The 16,403-nt window shown below is 38.5% G+C and overlaps 1 protein-coding gene across 11 annotated transcripts in view; it reads right to left on the bottom strand.

The window, feature by feature from the left end:
• The window catches only part of SBF2 (SET binding factor 2), a 341,214-nt gene that overhangs the window by 161,340 nt on the left and 163,471 nt on the right, over nt 1-16,403 (bottom strand). For 9 of the 11 annotated variants that reach the window (XR_016280926.1, XM_089521164.1, XM_089521169.1 and 6 more), the window contains one exon: nt 14,297-14,402. Coding sequence is in view for 9 of the 11 variants with exons in the window: in XM_089521164.1 (XP_089377290.1) it covers nt 14,297-14,402 (106 nt within the window). In the remaining 2 variants the exon portion in view is untranslated. Of the gene's footprint in view, nt 1-9,938; nt 10,024-14,296; nt 14,403-16,279 lie in introns of those variants that run through there. The other 2 variants (XM_089521168.1, XM_089521170.1) reach the window with 2 other exon arrangements.

Consider the following 16,403-nt stretch of genomic DNA (forward strand, 5'->3'; position numbering starts at 1 on the left):
TATTTTTCATTGCCAGCATTGCATCTGCATAGAGCTGTTGTGAGTGGTCAGGGGTCTCTTACACACTAACCCTCAAGTAGAAAATGCAGAAAATCACAGGCGGCACACTGTGAAGAATTTGCATGGTATTTTGCAGATAAAGTCACTCTGACTTAGATGCAGTAGCTGATTCAGTGCCAGTGGATGTAACCTTGGCATCTATCTGTCTGACATAAATGGATACTTTTCAACTTGTGCAGCCTGATGATGTGGACAGGATCCTTGGAGAGGTGTCTTAGATCATTGTCATTCTTGGCTGATTAAACAGGCCAGAGGGGGACTGGCTGAGTGGGTAAAGGAGGTAACCAGTGCCTCCCTACAACAAAACAAAGTCCCATCGAGCCTACAAGAGGTAGTTGTGAGACCTTTGTTTAAAAAAAAAACCATCCCTGAATCCCACTATAATGGATAATTATCGACCAGAGTCCAACCTACCATTTTTGGGTAACATACTGGCTTCCCAACTCCAGGGGTTTCTGGATGAAACAGATTATCTAGATCCATTCAATCTGGTTTCAGACCTGGCTATGGAACAGAGGCAGCCTTGATCACCTTGGTGGATGACCTACGCAGGGAACTAGACAGGGGGAGTGTGTCCTTGTTGGTTTCACTGGACCTCTCAGCAGCTTTCGGGACCATCGATCATGGTATCCTTCTGGGCTGACTGTCTGGGATGGGACTTGGAGGTACTACTTTACAGTGGCTCCGTTCATTCCTGGGGGGGGCGAACTCAGAAGGTGGTGCTGGGGGACTCATGATCGACCACCTGGCCATTGGCCTGTGGGGTCCCTCAGGGTTCTGTGTTGTCCCCTATGCTATTCAACATATGCATGAAACCACTGGGAGAGGTCGACCAGAGTTTTGGGGTGCAGTGTCATCAATATGAAGATGACACTCAACTCTCCACCTCAATCCAAGGAGGCTGTCCTGGTCCTAAACCAGTGTCTGTCATCAGTAATAGACTGGATAAAGGCAAACAAGTTGAAACTTAATCCAGACAAGACAGAGGTGATCCTGGTCAGCTGGAAGGCAGATAAGGGAATAGGGATCCAGCCTGTGTTAGATGGGATTGTTCAACACAGACAGAGAAGTCCATTATCATTAAAAAAATAAAAATAAAAACCCAAACTTAAAATTAAATACACAAATGTAATAACCACATTCATTTTTATAACCCTCCAACTATCTGAAATGATCTAATTTTAATAACTGGAGAACTCTTGGCAGACTTAGTACTATCTTAGCTGCCAGTTTGTTTTCCTTAGCATTTATATTTGCCTATTCCGGATGCCATTTTTTTGCATACTTTGTAATTGTTTTCCAGAATAAGCCTTCAAGTTCTAGGGGAATATCATCATCATTTGGCAATCCTTGCTCAAGATAAGTCACTGAAGGGTCAACATCCTGTAGTAAATGTTCATTAGCCTTGCCTTGAGACATAAAAGGTAATAATCCAGTAGTTGTGTCAGGACTTCCTCTAACATCTGAGAGTGCAAAAAACAGATGGATGACATGGCACTATCATATTAGACTGTGTGTTACAAAACTGTATGTCAATCCTCTTTAGTACAGTTAGTTGTGAAAAGACAACAATTATTTTAAAAACAATCAAAGTCAATTCTTGAAGATTTTTGTATTGACAAAGACTGCTGCAGCAGCTATACAAAATAAGTTAACTGGAAGTTATCTTGTACACAGAAAATTAGAATCATTACTTCAATGTGTAATGGTCTAGTAAGGAATTGAAGTGTCAAGTACCAATAATCCTAAAATGTGGATCTTTAAACTCGGGGGTTTCAAACAAGGAGGGTAACCAGATGTTTTTTTTTTTTTTTTTGAGGGGGGGGGGGAAATAGTATTATACAGCTTTCTTTCTGCTTATGTTGCAACTGTGATCTAGTCAGGCTTGTTAATCCTGCTAGTAACCATCCACAATGCTTGGTAATTGTCCTCAACCATCAATAATCCATCTTCTCCCTATCTTGGCTGCCACCCCATAGCTCCAACAACAGCTTCCTCTCCTCTCTTCCAACACATACGTCCTGTGTATATACAGAAGAAGATGTACTTGGAATGAAAAAAAGCAGATGTTACCAATGGTGTGTGTGTGTGGAGGTATCTGTATATCATGATGCAGATTACTGTCATAATCAACATCAGTTTTGATACTTTACTGGACCAACATGGTACATGAAATTATTGATCATCCAATCAAAACATCCTATGGGGTGGTGGTGGGTTGCATATAAGAAGAGAGAACAGACCATGTTACATTGACTCCTTATCCTACTGCACTGCACTTAACTTCAATATAATGGGAGGTCATTACACTAATCTGCACTTCTGTTATACCAGGTGACCAGATGCCTTCCTTTTACAGGACATCTCCTACATTTCAACCTTCTGTCCAGGAGGAATTCCAAAATGCCCTCCTTTTTGAAGCATGACTAAGCAGCATGAATTTATATGAGTGTTTTTAGCTTTTATTTTGTAATGCCATACATTTTGAATGCCCTACATTTTACAATGCCTTGTCCTCCTTTGAGGTTAGGAAATCTGGTCACCCTGGTCATATCACAATACCTACACATCAACACGTAATTCATGAATTTAAAAAAAATATTATACTGCCAACTTCCTTTCATCTTTTGCTTTCCTGCTCTACCTTGAATGTATTATGCCTATGGTGATGGAGGTTGCAAATGTACCTACTCTGATCTACCGTATATACTCAACTATAAGTTGAGAAATTTATGCCCCAAAACGGGACTCCAAAATCAAGGATCGTCTTATGGAAGGGTCAATAGGTTACTACAGCTGATAAAGTTCATTAAAAAAAGTGCCCACCTTCCTCTGTAGCCAAGTAAACAGTCCCCATTTGAGTCCCGGTAGTCTCTCCTCTCTCTCTCTCTCTCTCTGTGTGTGTGTGTGTGTGTGTGTGTGAGAGAGAGAGAGAGAGAGAGAGAGAGAACCTTCAGCCCTCCCTTGCAGCTGGAGCTAAAAAGCAGCTACTGAGGAAAGGGAGAAGGATGCAGAGAGAGGGAGCATGCCCAGGCTTGGACCCCGTTTTGCAAACCATGGGTCTGGAAATGCTGGGGTTAAAGGCAAGGCTGGGGTCCTCCTTTTCCCCCCTGCAAGCCATGGGTCTGGAAATGCTGGGGTTAAAGGCAAGGCTGGGGTCCTCCTTTTTCCCTCCAAGCCATGGGTCTGGAAATGATGGGGTTAAAGGCAAGGCTGGGGTCCTCCTTTTTCCCCCTGCAAGCCATGGGTCTGGAAATGCTGGGGTTAAAGGCAAGGCTGGTGTCTTCTTTTTTTCCCTGCAAGCCTTGAGTCTGGACATGCTGATGCAAAGAGAGGTGTGTGTGTGTGTGTGCGCGCACCCAGACTTGTTTCCCCATGCTGATACTGTGACCCTTGAGAGAGGTTCAGAGAGAGAGATGTAGAGCGGGAAGTGGTGCTTTGTTTCCCCCTTTAGATCTTTTGTAACATGCCCTCGACTTATCCACGGGTCATATCAAAATCCATGATTTTGGCCTCAAAAACTGCCTTCGACTTATACATGAGGTCAACTTATACATGAGTATATACGGTACTTACTGAAGTATGTGTACATAGTGACATGACAGTCCTCACAATTAAACCAAATGTCATCAATGTTAGTACAACACTAGAACAGAGCTTGAAATGTTACTTCTTAAAAGGAACTAATCATATTACTTATTACTCTGATCACCCAACATTACTTCTATTACTAATATCCATAAATTAATATCCCGCATTGTTCATCACTAAGACATTACTGTTATAGTTGGCCCGCTGTATTCGTGGGGGTTCTGTTCTGGTCTTGCTGTGGATGCCAAATTTTGTGGGACCTCAAGTCCAGTTGAATGGTGGCACAACATGCACGCAACTGCATTAGTGTAGCTGCATGCACATGCTCCCATTGAGGAGAATGGGGCAGAGCTATCCACAGCTGCTCCAATCTGCAGATGGGAAGAGCAGACTATACTGTAATAATGTGCCTGTCTTGCGGTGTGGCGTATTGGTTGAAGTGTTGGATTAGGGCACTGGGAGACCAGGGTTCGAACCCCTACTCAGCCATGGGTCACCTTAAGCAAGTCACATTCTCTCAGCCATAGAGGGAGACAAAGGAAAGACAGCAGCTGTCACTCTTATTTGGGTGGATGGAGGCAGAAAGGGCAGGCTAACTTAGAGGAAAGGCTGGTAAAATAGGGAGACACCCAATCGTATCATCACCACACATGAAAACAGTATTTTGCAGCCCAAGAAAACAGACCAACAAACAGCAGTTTATCAGCCCGCTTTGTTGTAAATTGTTGGTTTTACATTTACTGCAGTTTAATTTATAACATTTTAGTTCTAATTTTACTTGACAAAAAAGGAGGTTTTTGTAAAAAAAAAAGCGTTGTGAACAATAACTTCATAAAGACCAACTGAGGCACACTCCAAGGACCTTAAACATTTCATGCAGCAACTGTACTTGTCCCAGGTCCACCAATGTTTTCCACATCAAGGCAGCCAATCCAAACGAAAGGTGCACATTCAGACATCTATAGATGGGTACTTGAGAGAACGGTGGTTGTGAGTGAGTACAGTAGATGCTTTCTCTTCTAACAATGTGCTCTTAATCCCAATTTGAAAAGTCCCCATAACTTGATTAATGCAATGAAAGCAATAAAATTAGTTCAGCTTTTAAAGTATTTACTTTAAATATAATACTTTAAAGTATACCAGAGGGAAACAATTATTTTTCTTTTATTCAGATATATTTAAGTTCTGATCTTAGTAGACTTTTCTCTGAACTTTTTGTTCAATTTATAAACTGACCATGCCACAAAATACATCCGGCTGGGTTTGTCAACAGGTTAACTTTTGCCTGTTAACTGAAATAGAAATAACAGAGAAGATAAATATTACAGAGAAGATAAATATTTAAATTAAATATTTAAATAAAGCATAACAACAACAACAACAACAACAACAACACAGTTGTGCCTCAGTCTTAATAGTTATACCTATCTTTTAGGAGACAAAACAGTTTGGGGGTTGTTATGTAAACAACCCTACTTTCATTCAACCACTAGCTCTCTCCTGACCCAGACTAGATCTTTTTCATGTACCAATATTTCTGACAGAGACAGAAACAATTCCTGAAATTGAGATTTTCCCTTAAAGGCTTGGTAATAATGGAAATAATTTTTAAAATAGTTTAGTTTGCTTTCATTGTCTGAGCCCAGTCTTTAGAACCATATCACATCACTTTCTCATCAGCTTGTTTCTGGACAATTTATCATAAACAGATATCTTAAAATAAACCTTATTTTAAAATTATGTTTCATTCAAATGTCTTGTGAACATTTTGGACATTTGCTCCTAACTGAAGGTTGGCACTCAGACATTTCTCTGTTCAGAAACAGAGTGTCCTGGGTGGTGTAAGGGAGACTTCCCCAATTTTCTTGCCAAAAATGGGGGGAAAGGAGGGCAGCGGAGTGGGTGAAAGATCATTATTGCACAATGTCTCTCTAAACAAAAAATGATAAATTCATTTTGTAACTGTTGACTATTCTATATTTAGTATACATATGGAAAGAATTTGTTATAAAGCTCATAGTTGTTCTAAAGAAGCCATATTTATGTTTGTGTTTTTTAAATTTTATTTTTGACTCATTCACTCAAAAACATTTGCAAAATTAGGAAGGATACCTTGTAAGGATAAATTTACAATGGTCAGGTTGCAAGTACATTTGCCATTAAAAAGTAAGAACCAGTTATTGAATTCTACTGGAATTTTGTGCTATTGAGAAAACTGCTTCTGGCACAGTGGTCTGAAGGTTGAACTAGAACTCTTAAAACCAGAGTTCAAATCCAAGCTTGGCCATTGAAACCCATTGGGAGATCTCAGTCATACAGTCTCAGCCTTAGTGGAAGGCAAGGACACCCCCCCCCCCCCCTGAACAAATCATGACAATAAAATTCTGCGATAAGTCTGCCTTAGGGTTGCCATAAGTCAGAAATAACTTGATGACACAACAACAACAACAACAACAACGATCAGTGTAAGAAGTTACATTATACTGTTTGCACTTTCATTTCAGTGGAGGGAGCACTGATGAAATAACGATTCTGTGTAACTAGTTGTTTATGCAACTGTTTTATATTTAGGACCAGGGCTTTAATTTAGAACAACCAAGGAACAGGACAGAGAGTATAGTTCTACCAGTCCATGCTAATCTTTCCATCCTAATTTAACAATCTGATTGCATGCAAAAGGCTGCAGAAAAAAATAGATTCAGAATATATATGAAAGACTGATTATTAACCTATTGTGTACTTTTGTTGGTAATAAGAAGGCTTTACAACATTACCATATGAATTGAATTAAATATGATCAGAGTTGAAAGATGGTCGGAATTTAAACAGATTATAAATAGCATGTAGGGTACATAAAGATTTAAATAAATAGAAACTGTCTGAATGAATGGACAATGAAACTGAATGAGTTGCTACATTGGACATTTTATGAATGCTCTACAGTAACAGAACTAGACAGTAATATGAAGAAAAATGGAAAAGAATAACAAAATTATGGGAAGATAAAGACATATGATATAAGTTAAATATGATATGATAAGTTATTTTACAGGATAAGTCAAAAGAATGTTATTTCAATTCTTGTTACATACTTTTTGGTTTCTTCATGTAAAAACAAATATTATTGGCATAATAATAATAAAAAAGAAACTGTCTAATACTGCCCAAGACAAACATACCATATCTGACTAATCATATTTAAGTAATTACAGTAAATATATATAATAATGTCTCAGAAACATGGATTAATATTTTCAGTGGACAGATCTCTGATAATTGATCTCTTCTTATAGTTTTCTTTGTTTCTATTCTTTAATTGTACTAACCACTCTTCCCTTTGGAAATCATGACGGACCAAATACCTTCCATCACCACCTTGAATAATTCTGTGTGCGTGCGTGTGTATTTTGCCAGTGCATCCTGTTACACACATTCATTGACAGTTCATACTTTTCCCTCATGTCACATTTCTGAGTGATCCCAGTACATTAGGAATAATAATTAGCCAAACAGGGACAATATGGCATGATTCCAGGCGATCTGAATTATTGCATTTCCCCAAACAAGTCTTCATTAGCTTTAAATGTGTATGGGCTTCTCAAATTCCAGTTCTGGGGACAAGGCTGGATATAATTTTTTTAAAAGGCAGAGGACATAATGAATATGATCTTGTTACAATGAGATTTAGCTATATACAGACCAGAATTTGGACAACTAGGTTTGAAAATTAATTGGGTAATGTTGAACATTAGAAATCAGGAGATTAATTTGTTGCCACAAACACTAATAATTGGAATAGCTTAAACAATTAAATTATGGTTCACTTTTTGGTCAAAACACTTTTGAAACAAACAATAGGATTTACAGCTTAGAGGTTGTTGTTGCTTCTGACCCCTACAAACACATTTTGTTATTAACATCTTCAATAGTGTTCTTTTTGTCATTTTAAAGTTTCCTTTCTCCAACCTAGTATTTATTGTCATTGATCTGTATCTCTGTTCCCTTCTTGCTACTGCCTGCCACTCTCACCAACATGTAAACTGTTCAATTCATGTTCAAATGGCTTGTTTGTCCATGGCTAATGAAGAGTAATATTAAAAGTCCATTAGGAATTATGTGTTTGCAGGGCTAGCAATGTTAAGAAGGCCTTGGATGAAAGGACTCTCCATTAACACAAACAGGAGATAATGACCAATGGAAGTGGATTTTTTGCACCCTTTTGTGTGCTAAAAGATTATTACTTTGTAACTAGAAAGATGATTTTTCTCCACCTGTGATCCACTGGATAGAAGATCTAAGAATGCTTGCAATATCTGAAAGAATGGTGTATAGACTAAATTTACAAATGGACGTATATTTGGACATATGGTTAGCTTTTATAGAAATTTACAACTAAAGTGGGTATTTTTTCCTCTTTCAACTTTTTATGTTCCTGCATTTGTTATACTGGAACATTATTGAATATAACTGAGGTGTTGTCCGTGCTGGCAAAATAACTACCTTGAAGCCTACATGTCCAGATGACATTCGATGTGAAACTGGGTGGAAATTGATACAAAGCTCTACTCTAGAGTTAAAGTCCAGAGCAAAAAGAAGCTCAGATACTTTCCCTTAACATGGAAAATGTACATCATTGCACGTGCATATAAAGGACATGATATGAATGCGGGAAGCCCAGGCAGCATAGGGAAGTGGTCTGGGCCATGTGCTCTGGGACAGCTGAGATGTAGCACCATTCCTTGCCATAAGTTATCTTTTTTTCAGTTTATCATTCAGGCCAGCTGTACCATCAACCCATCACACCATCAAACTGTCACACACCCATGATGTGAAAGTATGACTAACATGGCAGTTCATCAATAATACAATGGCTGCAATTAAACCATACACAAACCAGACAGTCCAACAGAGGGGCATGGGGTCAAGGGAGAAACGGGGCATATATGAGAGGCCTCCATGACTGCGCTTTACTAATGTGTCACTGGGCACACCGATGTATGGGCAGTGTATTGTGTGTGCAACTGTGTGGCCAGTGACACAAGGCATCCAATGGAATGGGAGCTGGGCAGGAAGAGGGAGATAATTGCCAGTCTCGGGTGGTGTGTTCATGTGATGGTGCACATGCATGGTGGGGAGGCAAAAACAACAACAATAAAAAACAAAAATCCAAGCTTGATGCCACATTGTACAAGCTGCCTGTGGGTGTATGGCTGTACTTTTTATTTGAGGCAAAATAATAGAAGAAAGACACACAGGAGACAATGTTCTTGTTTAATTAGCTACACCAAAGCCTGCTGTGATGCTTTAAACAACTGCTTCGCCAATAAAATCTCTCAGATAAGGGCTGATCTTGATGCTGGCATTATAACAGAAACAATAAGAGAGGTATCCAGTGACTCCGCGGACCCCATTAAACCGATTACTTTGAGTTTGTAAATACCGATGAAGTGGACAAACTATGAATAGATTATCAGTTTCTGACCTTTGCAAGTAACACATTGCTATCTTTTCAATGCTTTAGTTCCATCTATGTCACAGATATTTCTCCTGACTAAAGAGAAGTTGACTTGTTCTATGTTATTACAATTTTCCAAAAAAGTGAAGATAGTCTTTTCATACTTCTAGAAAAATAAGGTATATTCTTGGTTTGTTTTGTTATCTTCCTGAAATATTTTGATGCTATTCCTCTTTGAGTAAACTTCCTCATCAGATCTTTTCCACAGTAAAGGTACTAGCTCCTCTTGCTCCTTTTCCCTCTGTAAAGAATACAGATTATGAAACCTTTTTGCTGGTCAGTTTTTCTCAATGCTGGTAGAAAGGAGCTCCTCCCATCTACGCAGACAGATATGGATTATTGTTCATGTGTTCCTTGAAAATATAAACAAAACTGTAAAGAAAATATTTCTCAAAACTCCACTCTACTGGTCAAACCACTCCGTCAGCCTCCTACAGAAATAAGAGTTAAATTCTATGTTCTTACATACATATATTAAAAAAGATTTCCCAGGGTACTGAAAGTTCTCTGTAAATATTGCATTGTCTCTGTTCTCCTGTTCCAGAGTTGTATGAAATTCTTGAAAAAGTTTCAGAAAAGTGTCCGCGTTAGACAGCAATAATTCATATTTGTTCACTGACAATTAGTGAGGATGAACAAGACAATGGAGAGTCTATTCCAATCGTTTTTTCTAAACATTCCAAAGTATGGCTCTTGATAACAATACTCTACGATTTCCTTCGTCAGTACTGTATCATGAGGGCAGCTGAGTTTTCCAACTCCAACCACTTACATGCATTTTCTGTGGCTTGGGGTGTATTCATGCTGTCTGAGAAACTTGTTTCAATTTTTTCCAGTCTTTCATTCCTGCATAATGCTTATTTTAACATTTGAAAGCAATCTGTAACAGAAGCAGAACTACGAGTCGGCTATGATAGAATAATAATAATAATAATAATAATAATAATAATAATTTGTTTTTTATTTATATACCGCTATCCCAAAGATCACAGCGGTGAACAGCAAGTAAGCTAATTTGCCCCCAACAGTCTGGGTACTCATTTTAGCGACTTCGGAAGGATGCAAGCCTGAGTCGAGCTTGGGCCCTTTTGCTGGTCTTGAACTCGCAATCTTGTGGTTTTGAGTGAATGGCTGCAGTACAGGCATTTAACCACTGCGCCACCAGGGCTTCTTCACTAAATTTAGTTTCTTTTGCAAATGGTCTGCTTAAAATTAGTTTGTGTGTTCAAAATTGAGTTCATTGACCATGGAATATCTAACATGCTTGGTTTTTGGGGTTTTTTTTTTTTTTGAGGGGGGGGGTTTTGCAGTTTCTTCACCAACAGAAAGGTTCTCCCCTCCCCATCTATCAATATACTGGATACATTTTGTTCTGTTTCTAGCATGAAATTTCCCCAAGTTTTAAAAGATCCTGGTTGAGCCAAAATTCCAATTCATGGTTCTATAACTACAGCAAATGTGTAATAGAAATAAGATTACTCAGAAATTACTTAATGAATGCTTAAATCTATTACTCAGCATATTTTTAGTAGAAGTGAACAAAACATTCTGAATTTCCAGCATTATTATGACTTTTCACCTTAAACTGAGGACATTTAGTATAGTTCTGAAATTATCAATCCTTGGCTGTCAGGGCTTCCTTTTACAGTCAAAACAAGCTATGATCTGCTTCAGATTCAGAAGTGGGAATAGCAAGAGGTCTTAATTGTTTCATTGCTAGTCATCTGTTCACTTAGTCATGCTGCTATCCCACTTCCAGGATAATGTACAGGGACTCTGTCTTGAAAAGAGCAGTTGGGAAAGGGTATTGAGAAGATAAAGAGATAAGAAAGAAATGCTAGGAAGTGCCAGATTACACCTACTCTGAAGCCACCATTACTCTTTTATACTATAAAAGACAGTCCTCATTAAAATCAAATAAAGAAATGATTTGTTCTGCTATCTCTCTAATGTATGGGTGGGCAAAATGGCATATATGTAGCCCCAACCTCTTTTGTGCAGCCCACAAGTCCCCTGACATTATGTAAAGCAAACATGAACCACCACTGAAATTAAGCATTGTGGGCAGAAAAACAATGAAATTCAGAGGCAAGCTGTGACTACAGACTTGCAATAGAAAGATTATTTCTACATCTCAATTTCTTCTCGTACCAACCAAAGCTCCTTCTTACTGCAGAGTATAATAATAAAGCACCAAATCTTCTTATTGTATATAAAATAACAATGATCTATCTATCTATCTATCTATCTATCTATCTATCTATCTATCTATCTATCTATGAATCTATCTGTCTGTCTGTCCCTTCAGGGACGTAGCCAGGATTTTAGGAAGGGGGGGGGGGTGTCCATTATAATGGGGCTTGGGAGCGGCAGCACGGCAGCACGCATCATTCATTTTTCTAATGGAAGGGGGGGTCCGGACCCCAAGAACCCCCCCCCCTTGGCTACGTCCCTGGTCCCTTCTTGCCCCCACGGTAGTGAATATGGCCAGGAGTGCTGAATGTCTTTAAGAATGGTTCATTTGTGAACTGAGGCAGGCTACATTAATAATAAAATTACTGCTACCACTACTGCTACTATTTCAGAGTGATCCTGTTTGTATCAGACATACTGGGGGCAGGGATGTTAAAGAAATTTGCAAGCTAAATCTTTAACTGATTAGTTAACTATTGGGGTGATTAATCATAGAAACAATTGTTAACCAGTATATTTGTTTAATTTTATTACAATTATGAATAAACTTGGTAAGTAAACTTAAAAACAGAAACTTGCAGAGCTTTGCTGCTTCCTCCTCTCGCAAAATATCAGTGCACTTGTTAGATTGCCAACAGTTACATTCTACGATGGAGGGAGTCTATATCTACCTACGGTAGAAAATCACAGAGGCTGAGCTGCTTGAAAGAGAAAATCAGGTTGTTCCTTGCTGAGATCCAACTGAATGCCATCTCAAGGAACCAATCAAATTGAAAATATATTCCTCAAGCTATTTAAAATTCTATTAGATAATCAATTTTTGTTACTATTAATTTATGAAGCAATTACTGTACGGATATTTTAATTTGTAATAAATTTAAAAAAAAAACTATTTCAGAGGTCAAGCAGCTGGGACAAAAGGAATGGCCAGAGGCTGCTCCCACCCTGATTGCTGTGGAACTGTGGCGACCAGATGCCGCAGTCCAAAACGGGCAGCTGGCAGGAGAGGCTTTTTACTGCTGCTTTTGCGGTTGGGGTTCAGGCTGCCTTAGGCTGCCTCAGAGCAGCTTCCAGGTAGTTTGGGGTCATGCATTGCTTGAACACCACACACCCCCAAAGACCTCAGAAGGCGCTTTATTTGGCCTGTCTGTTTCAGGCTTCAATTAATCAAATAATTTTATTTTTAGAAAAATAACATAAAAGTCAAAGATAAATTAAAGAAAACAAAACCAGACTCTGATCCTCAACACCTTATGCAACCCAGAATGTGGCCGCAGTCTTCGCCATAGTTATCCATTTCTGTTCTGAGGATATATTTCAAAGAAAAAAAATGTAACCTGTGAGTGATCATTCAGCACACCAAATATCCAGAAACAATATCTGTGTCAGCCTGGCATTTTCCTGCTATTTTTTTTACCATACAAGAGACTAAGGAAAGCCTAGAATAGTGGTCATATGATAAAAACAAACAACACCACAGCAAAATCCTGTTTACTATTCCTCAGTACTTTCCCCTAGCTTTCTGGATTTATTTTAAAGCATCAAACTTAATAGAGGAAGAATCCAAGTGTAGATGCCATTAAGAATATTTTCTAGCAACAGTGGTGATTTTATCAGGAGGAGATGATCCCTCTCTTCCCTGTAACTCAATATAATTTTAGATATAACTATCTGCCTAGTGCTACTGATGTCCCTATGACTTTCCAGTCTAGCAAAAGATACAAAATACACCTATAGTGCTCCTAACCTGATAATCTATAGGTAGCCCTATTTGAAACTATATCACATTATTTATCTGCATTTTTACTCTTCAAACAAAAGAATGAAACTACAAGGAGAAGACAAGTCCTTTTCAAATCATATATAGCTATGAACCAAGACTGAGAGCCAGCATGATGCAGTGGTTTGAATGTTAGCCTAAGGCATTGGGAGACTAGGGTTATAATCTCCACTCAGCCACAAACATCTGCTGGTGACCTCAGGCAAGTCATATTCTCTCAGCCTCAGAGGTAGGCAAGGGCAACCCCATGTTGAACAAATTCTGCCAAGAAATCCCTATGATAGCTTTGCCTTAGGGTCACCATAAGTCAGAAATCAACTGTAGGTACACAACAACAAGAAGACCGATACTGTAGGAACCTCTTAAGGCATCATAATACTTGCAGTGTACTTTGGTAGTGTATTCTGAGAAGAAGATCCAACTGAATGCAAGGACCATCACTGCAGTATACACAAGTCCTCATGAAAATATAATGAATATTTTCCTTCATTTCTTGACAAATTGCCAGTTGCATTTCTCTCTTTAAATAGTTTACTCCAACAGGATCTCTTGTGTTTCTTCATTCAAATAACCACAGTTGAATATGGATGTCACCTTTCCAGTGCACTGCTGTTCTCATTTGCCCCAATGCATTGCAGTACCTCCTAATTCACTTGAACACATGCACTTACTTTAATTTTTCAGCTACACAGGTGTTTTAAACTTCCCATAATTTTGAAAGAAGAGGAAAGATCAGGGCTGACAACAAAGAGAAAAAAGTAGTTCAAGAAAAAGGAACCAAAAGGAAGAGCAGACACCTAGCAGGACTTTTCTGCTACTATGGTTCAACATCAACATGTCTATTTCAGGACAATAAAAATTGCTACAAAGAACGGGTACAACTAATCATGGTACAGTTCTTCAAGTCAGTATGAATTCTACTAGCTGCAGAATTAGTCACCACAACTGGATAGGGATGCACAACAGGTAAGCAGTAAACATATGTATGCAGCTGGGGGGGAGGGAGACAATGTTCAGATCACTGCTAAGATATAGTTAAACTATGTTTCAAAAAAATAGCACCTTCATTTTTGAAACTCAAAACTTGGAACTGCATTCCTGCAGTGATTATGGAAACAAACAAACAATGGACAATAATAATTCAAATAGTGACATACCTAATTGTTGAAATAGAAGAGCCACGCTAGTTCCTGTAACAGGAAGACTATCATGTAAAGGAGTTTGTATCAGCTGCCTGTCTCCTGCTCCTAGGGAAAATAGCTTCTGTAAAAAGATATTTTAATACACTATTATTGTTTCTGCAATATGCAGTTGCTTTTTTGTGTTATTATCATCTACAAATTAAATGACACTGATATTTAGTCACATTTTATTTACTATTATAAAATCTTGGGGACCACAAAAATGTAACAGCTCACCAGTAGCACTCATTGGTTTCTGCAATTGTTCTAAGTCTGATGAACAAATACTTGCCCCATCCTAACTGAAAGATCTGTCCTGTTAGTTTTCTGTGCATCACAATGTACCCCAAGTAAGCAGAGAGGTGTCTTATTTTTCTACTGGATTTTGAAGAAAGTCAGCAGCATCACAATCCTTTTATTGTCTTCAAAGCCAGTCACAACAGATAAGATTCACCCTTCTAAATTCTACAATACTCCTTCCAAGTACTCCAGTCCAGAGAGAACTTTTATATTGCTTCCCTTAACCAGTCTTTACTAGATGGCTTCCAATGAAAATCCTTTAATGTATGTACAGTCTATTCATCACTTGTGCACATCAGGTTGAATATCCTAATGTATTTTTGCACAACTGAACGAAGCCACATAATGTAGTAATAGTGACCAAGACCATGGAAATCTGAAAGTGCCATGTAATATTTACCTAACCAGATAATAAAATGTCTATCAGGGTGACAAAAGATGGGGGTGATGGGAGGAGGGTTGCAAAAGTGTAGTATGCTTTCCCCACCAATGAACTAAATGTAGCAGGAGAAGTTTAAATGTGGTCCAGTGAGACTGGCTGGTAGGTTGAATAGGGAAGAAACTCAAAATAAATGAAGACAAGATGGATATTCATGCCTGCTTAAATAGGCTGTAAAATATTATAATATTAATGTTTCCACAATATTTATCAACATATTTCTATCTAACTCTATTACAAGATCTCAAAATAGTGTATACACAAAATAAATTTAAAACAATTCGGAAAAATTCAAAAATGAAAAACAGGAATAATTTAAGTGGTCTAAAGGCATATTAAACAATAAAATAATTTTAAATAGTTTAAATCAGATATGGATTTGGGTCCAGCTGTGAATCCAAAGACACCATAATGAGCATTATCATTATCACACACCAAATCAAACAAAATCCAAAATCCACAAAACAATGATAGCTTTATTGACGAACCAAAAAGCCAAAATTATATCATGCAAGCTTTCCAAGCTTCACTGGCTTCTTCATCAGGCAAAGATGTTATAATTTAGTTATGGAGAAGAAAACTGACAGATAATGTTGGAGTCACAGGCCTACATTTTGTCTTGGATGTTACCTCAGTTGTCAGTTAAGATAGTCTGGGGAATCTCAATGTAATCAGAAGCCATTTCCTTCTTGGCCCGGCCAAGAAGCAACTACCCAATGAACCAGCTGCAATCCCAATTCCAGAGGATGCTCTAGTGCCAACACCAGCCAAGACAGTAGAAAATGAAGAGACACCTGCTGACATTTCAATGGGCTGAGCAGAAGGAGAAGGAAACACATAAGAGTGTACAAGTGGCATGGAAGATGGCACAGGGAGAAACACTGTCTCCCACTCCAAACAAAAGGTTCATGTCTGCCATAGATCAGGGCCTGATGTATAGGGGGGCTTGGTTAAAGGGACACAAGAAGGATTGGCAGTACACTGGAGCACATGCCCAAGATGTGGAGTGGCCTCTGTCTAGACCATTAAGAATATTTAAAAGGGATCTCAGTTATATGCAATAATGTTCCATACCAAAAGCTGGAAAATAAACACACGCACACACAAAAGAAAAATAATGACATTGGTTATAGGTTTCTATAAAAGCTGACCAATCTTAGGCCATCTTAACTAACAACAGAAGTAACAGCTGAGACAAGATGCAGGTCTGTGACTCTTACCTTGTCACTTTTCTTTTGTATGATTTTTAACATCAGTGCCTGATAAAGAAGCCAGTGAAGCTCTGAAAGGTTGTATGGCATATTTTCTGCATTTTGGTAGATCAATAATGGTATTGCTGGTTTG

The sequence above is a fragment of the Sceloporus occidentalis genome, unplaced genomic scaffold (genome assembly GCF_023333645.1).
Source record: "Sceloporus occidentalis isolate IW3139 unplaced genomic scaffold, rSceOcc1.0.p SCAF_4, whole genome shotgun sequence".
NCBI lineage: Eukaryota > Metazoa > Chordata > Lepidosauria > Squamata > Phrynosomatidae > Sceloporus > Sceloporus occidentalis.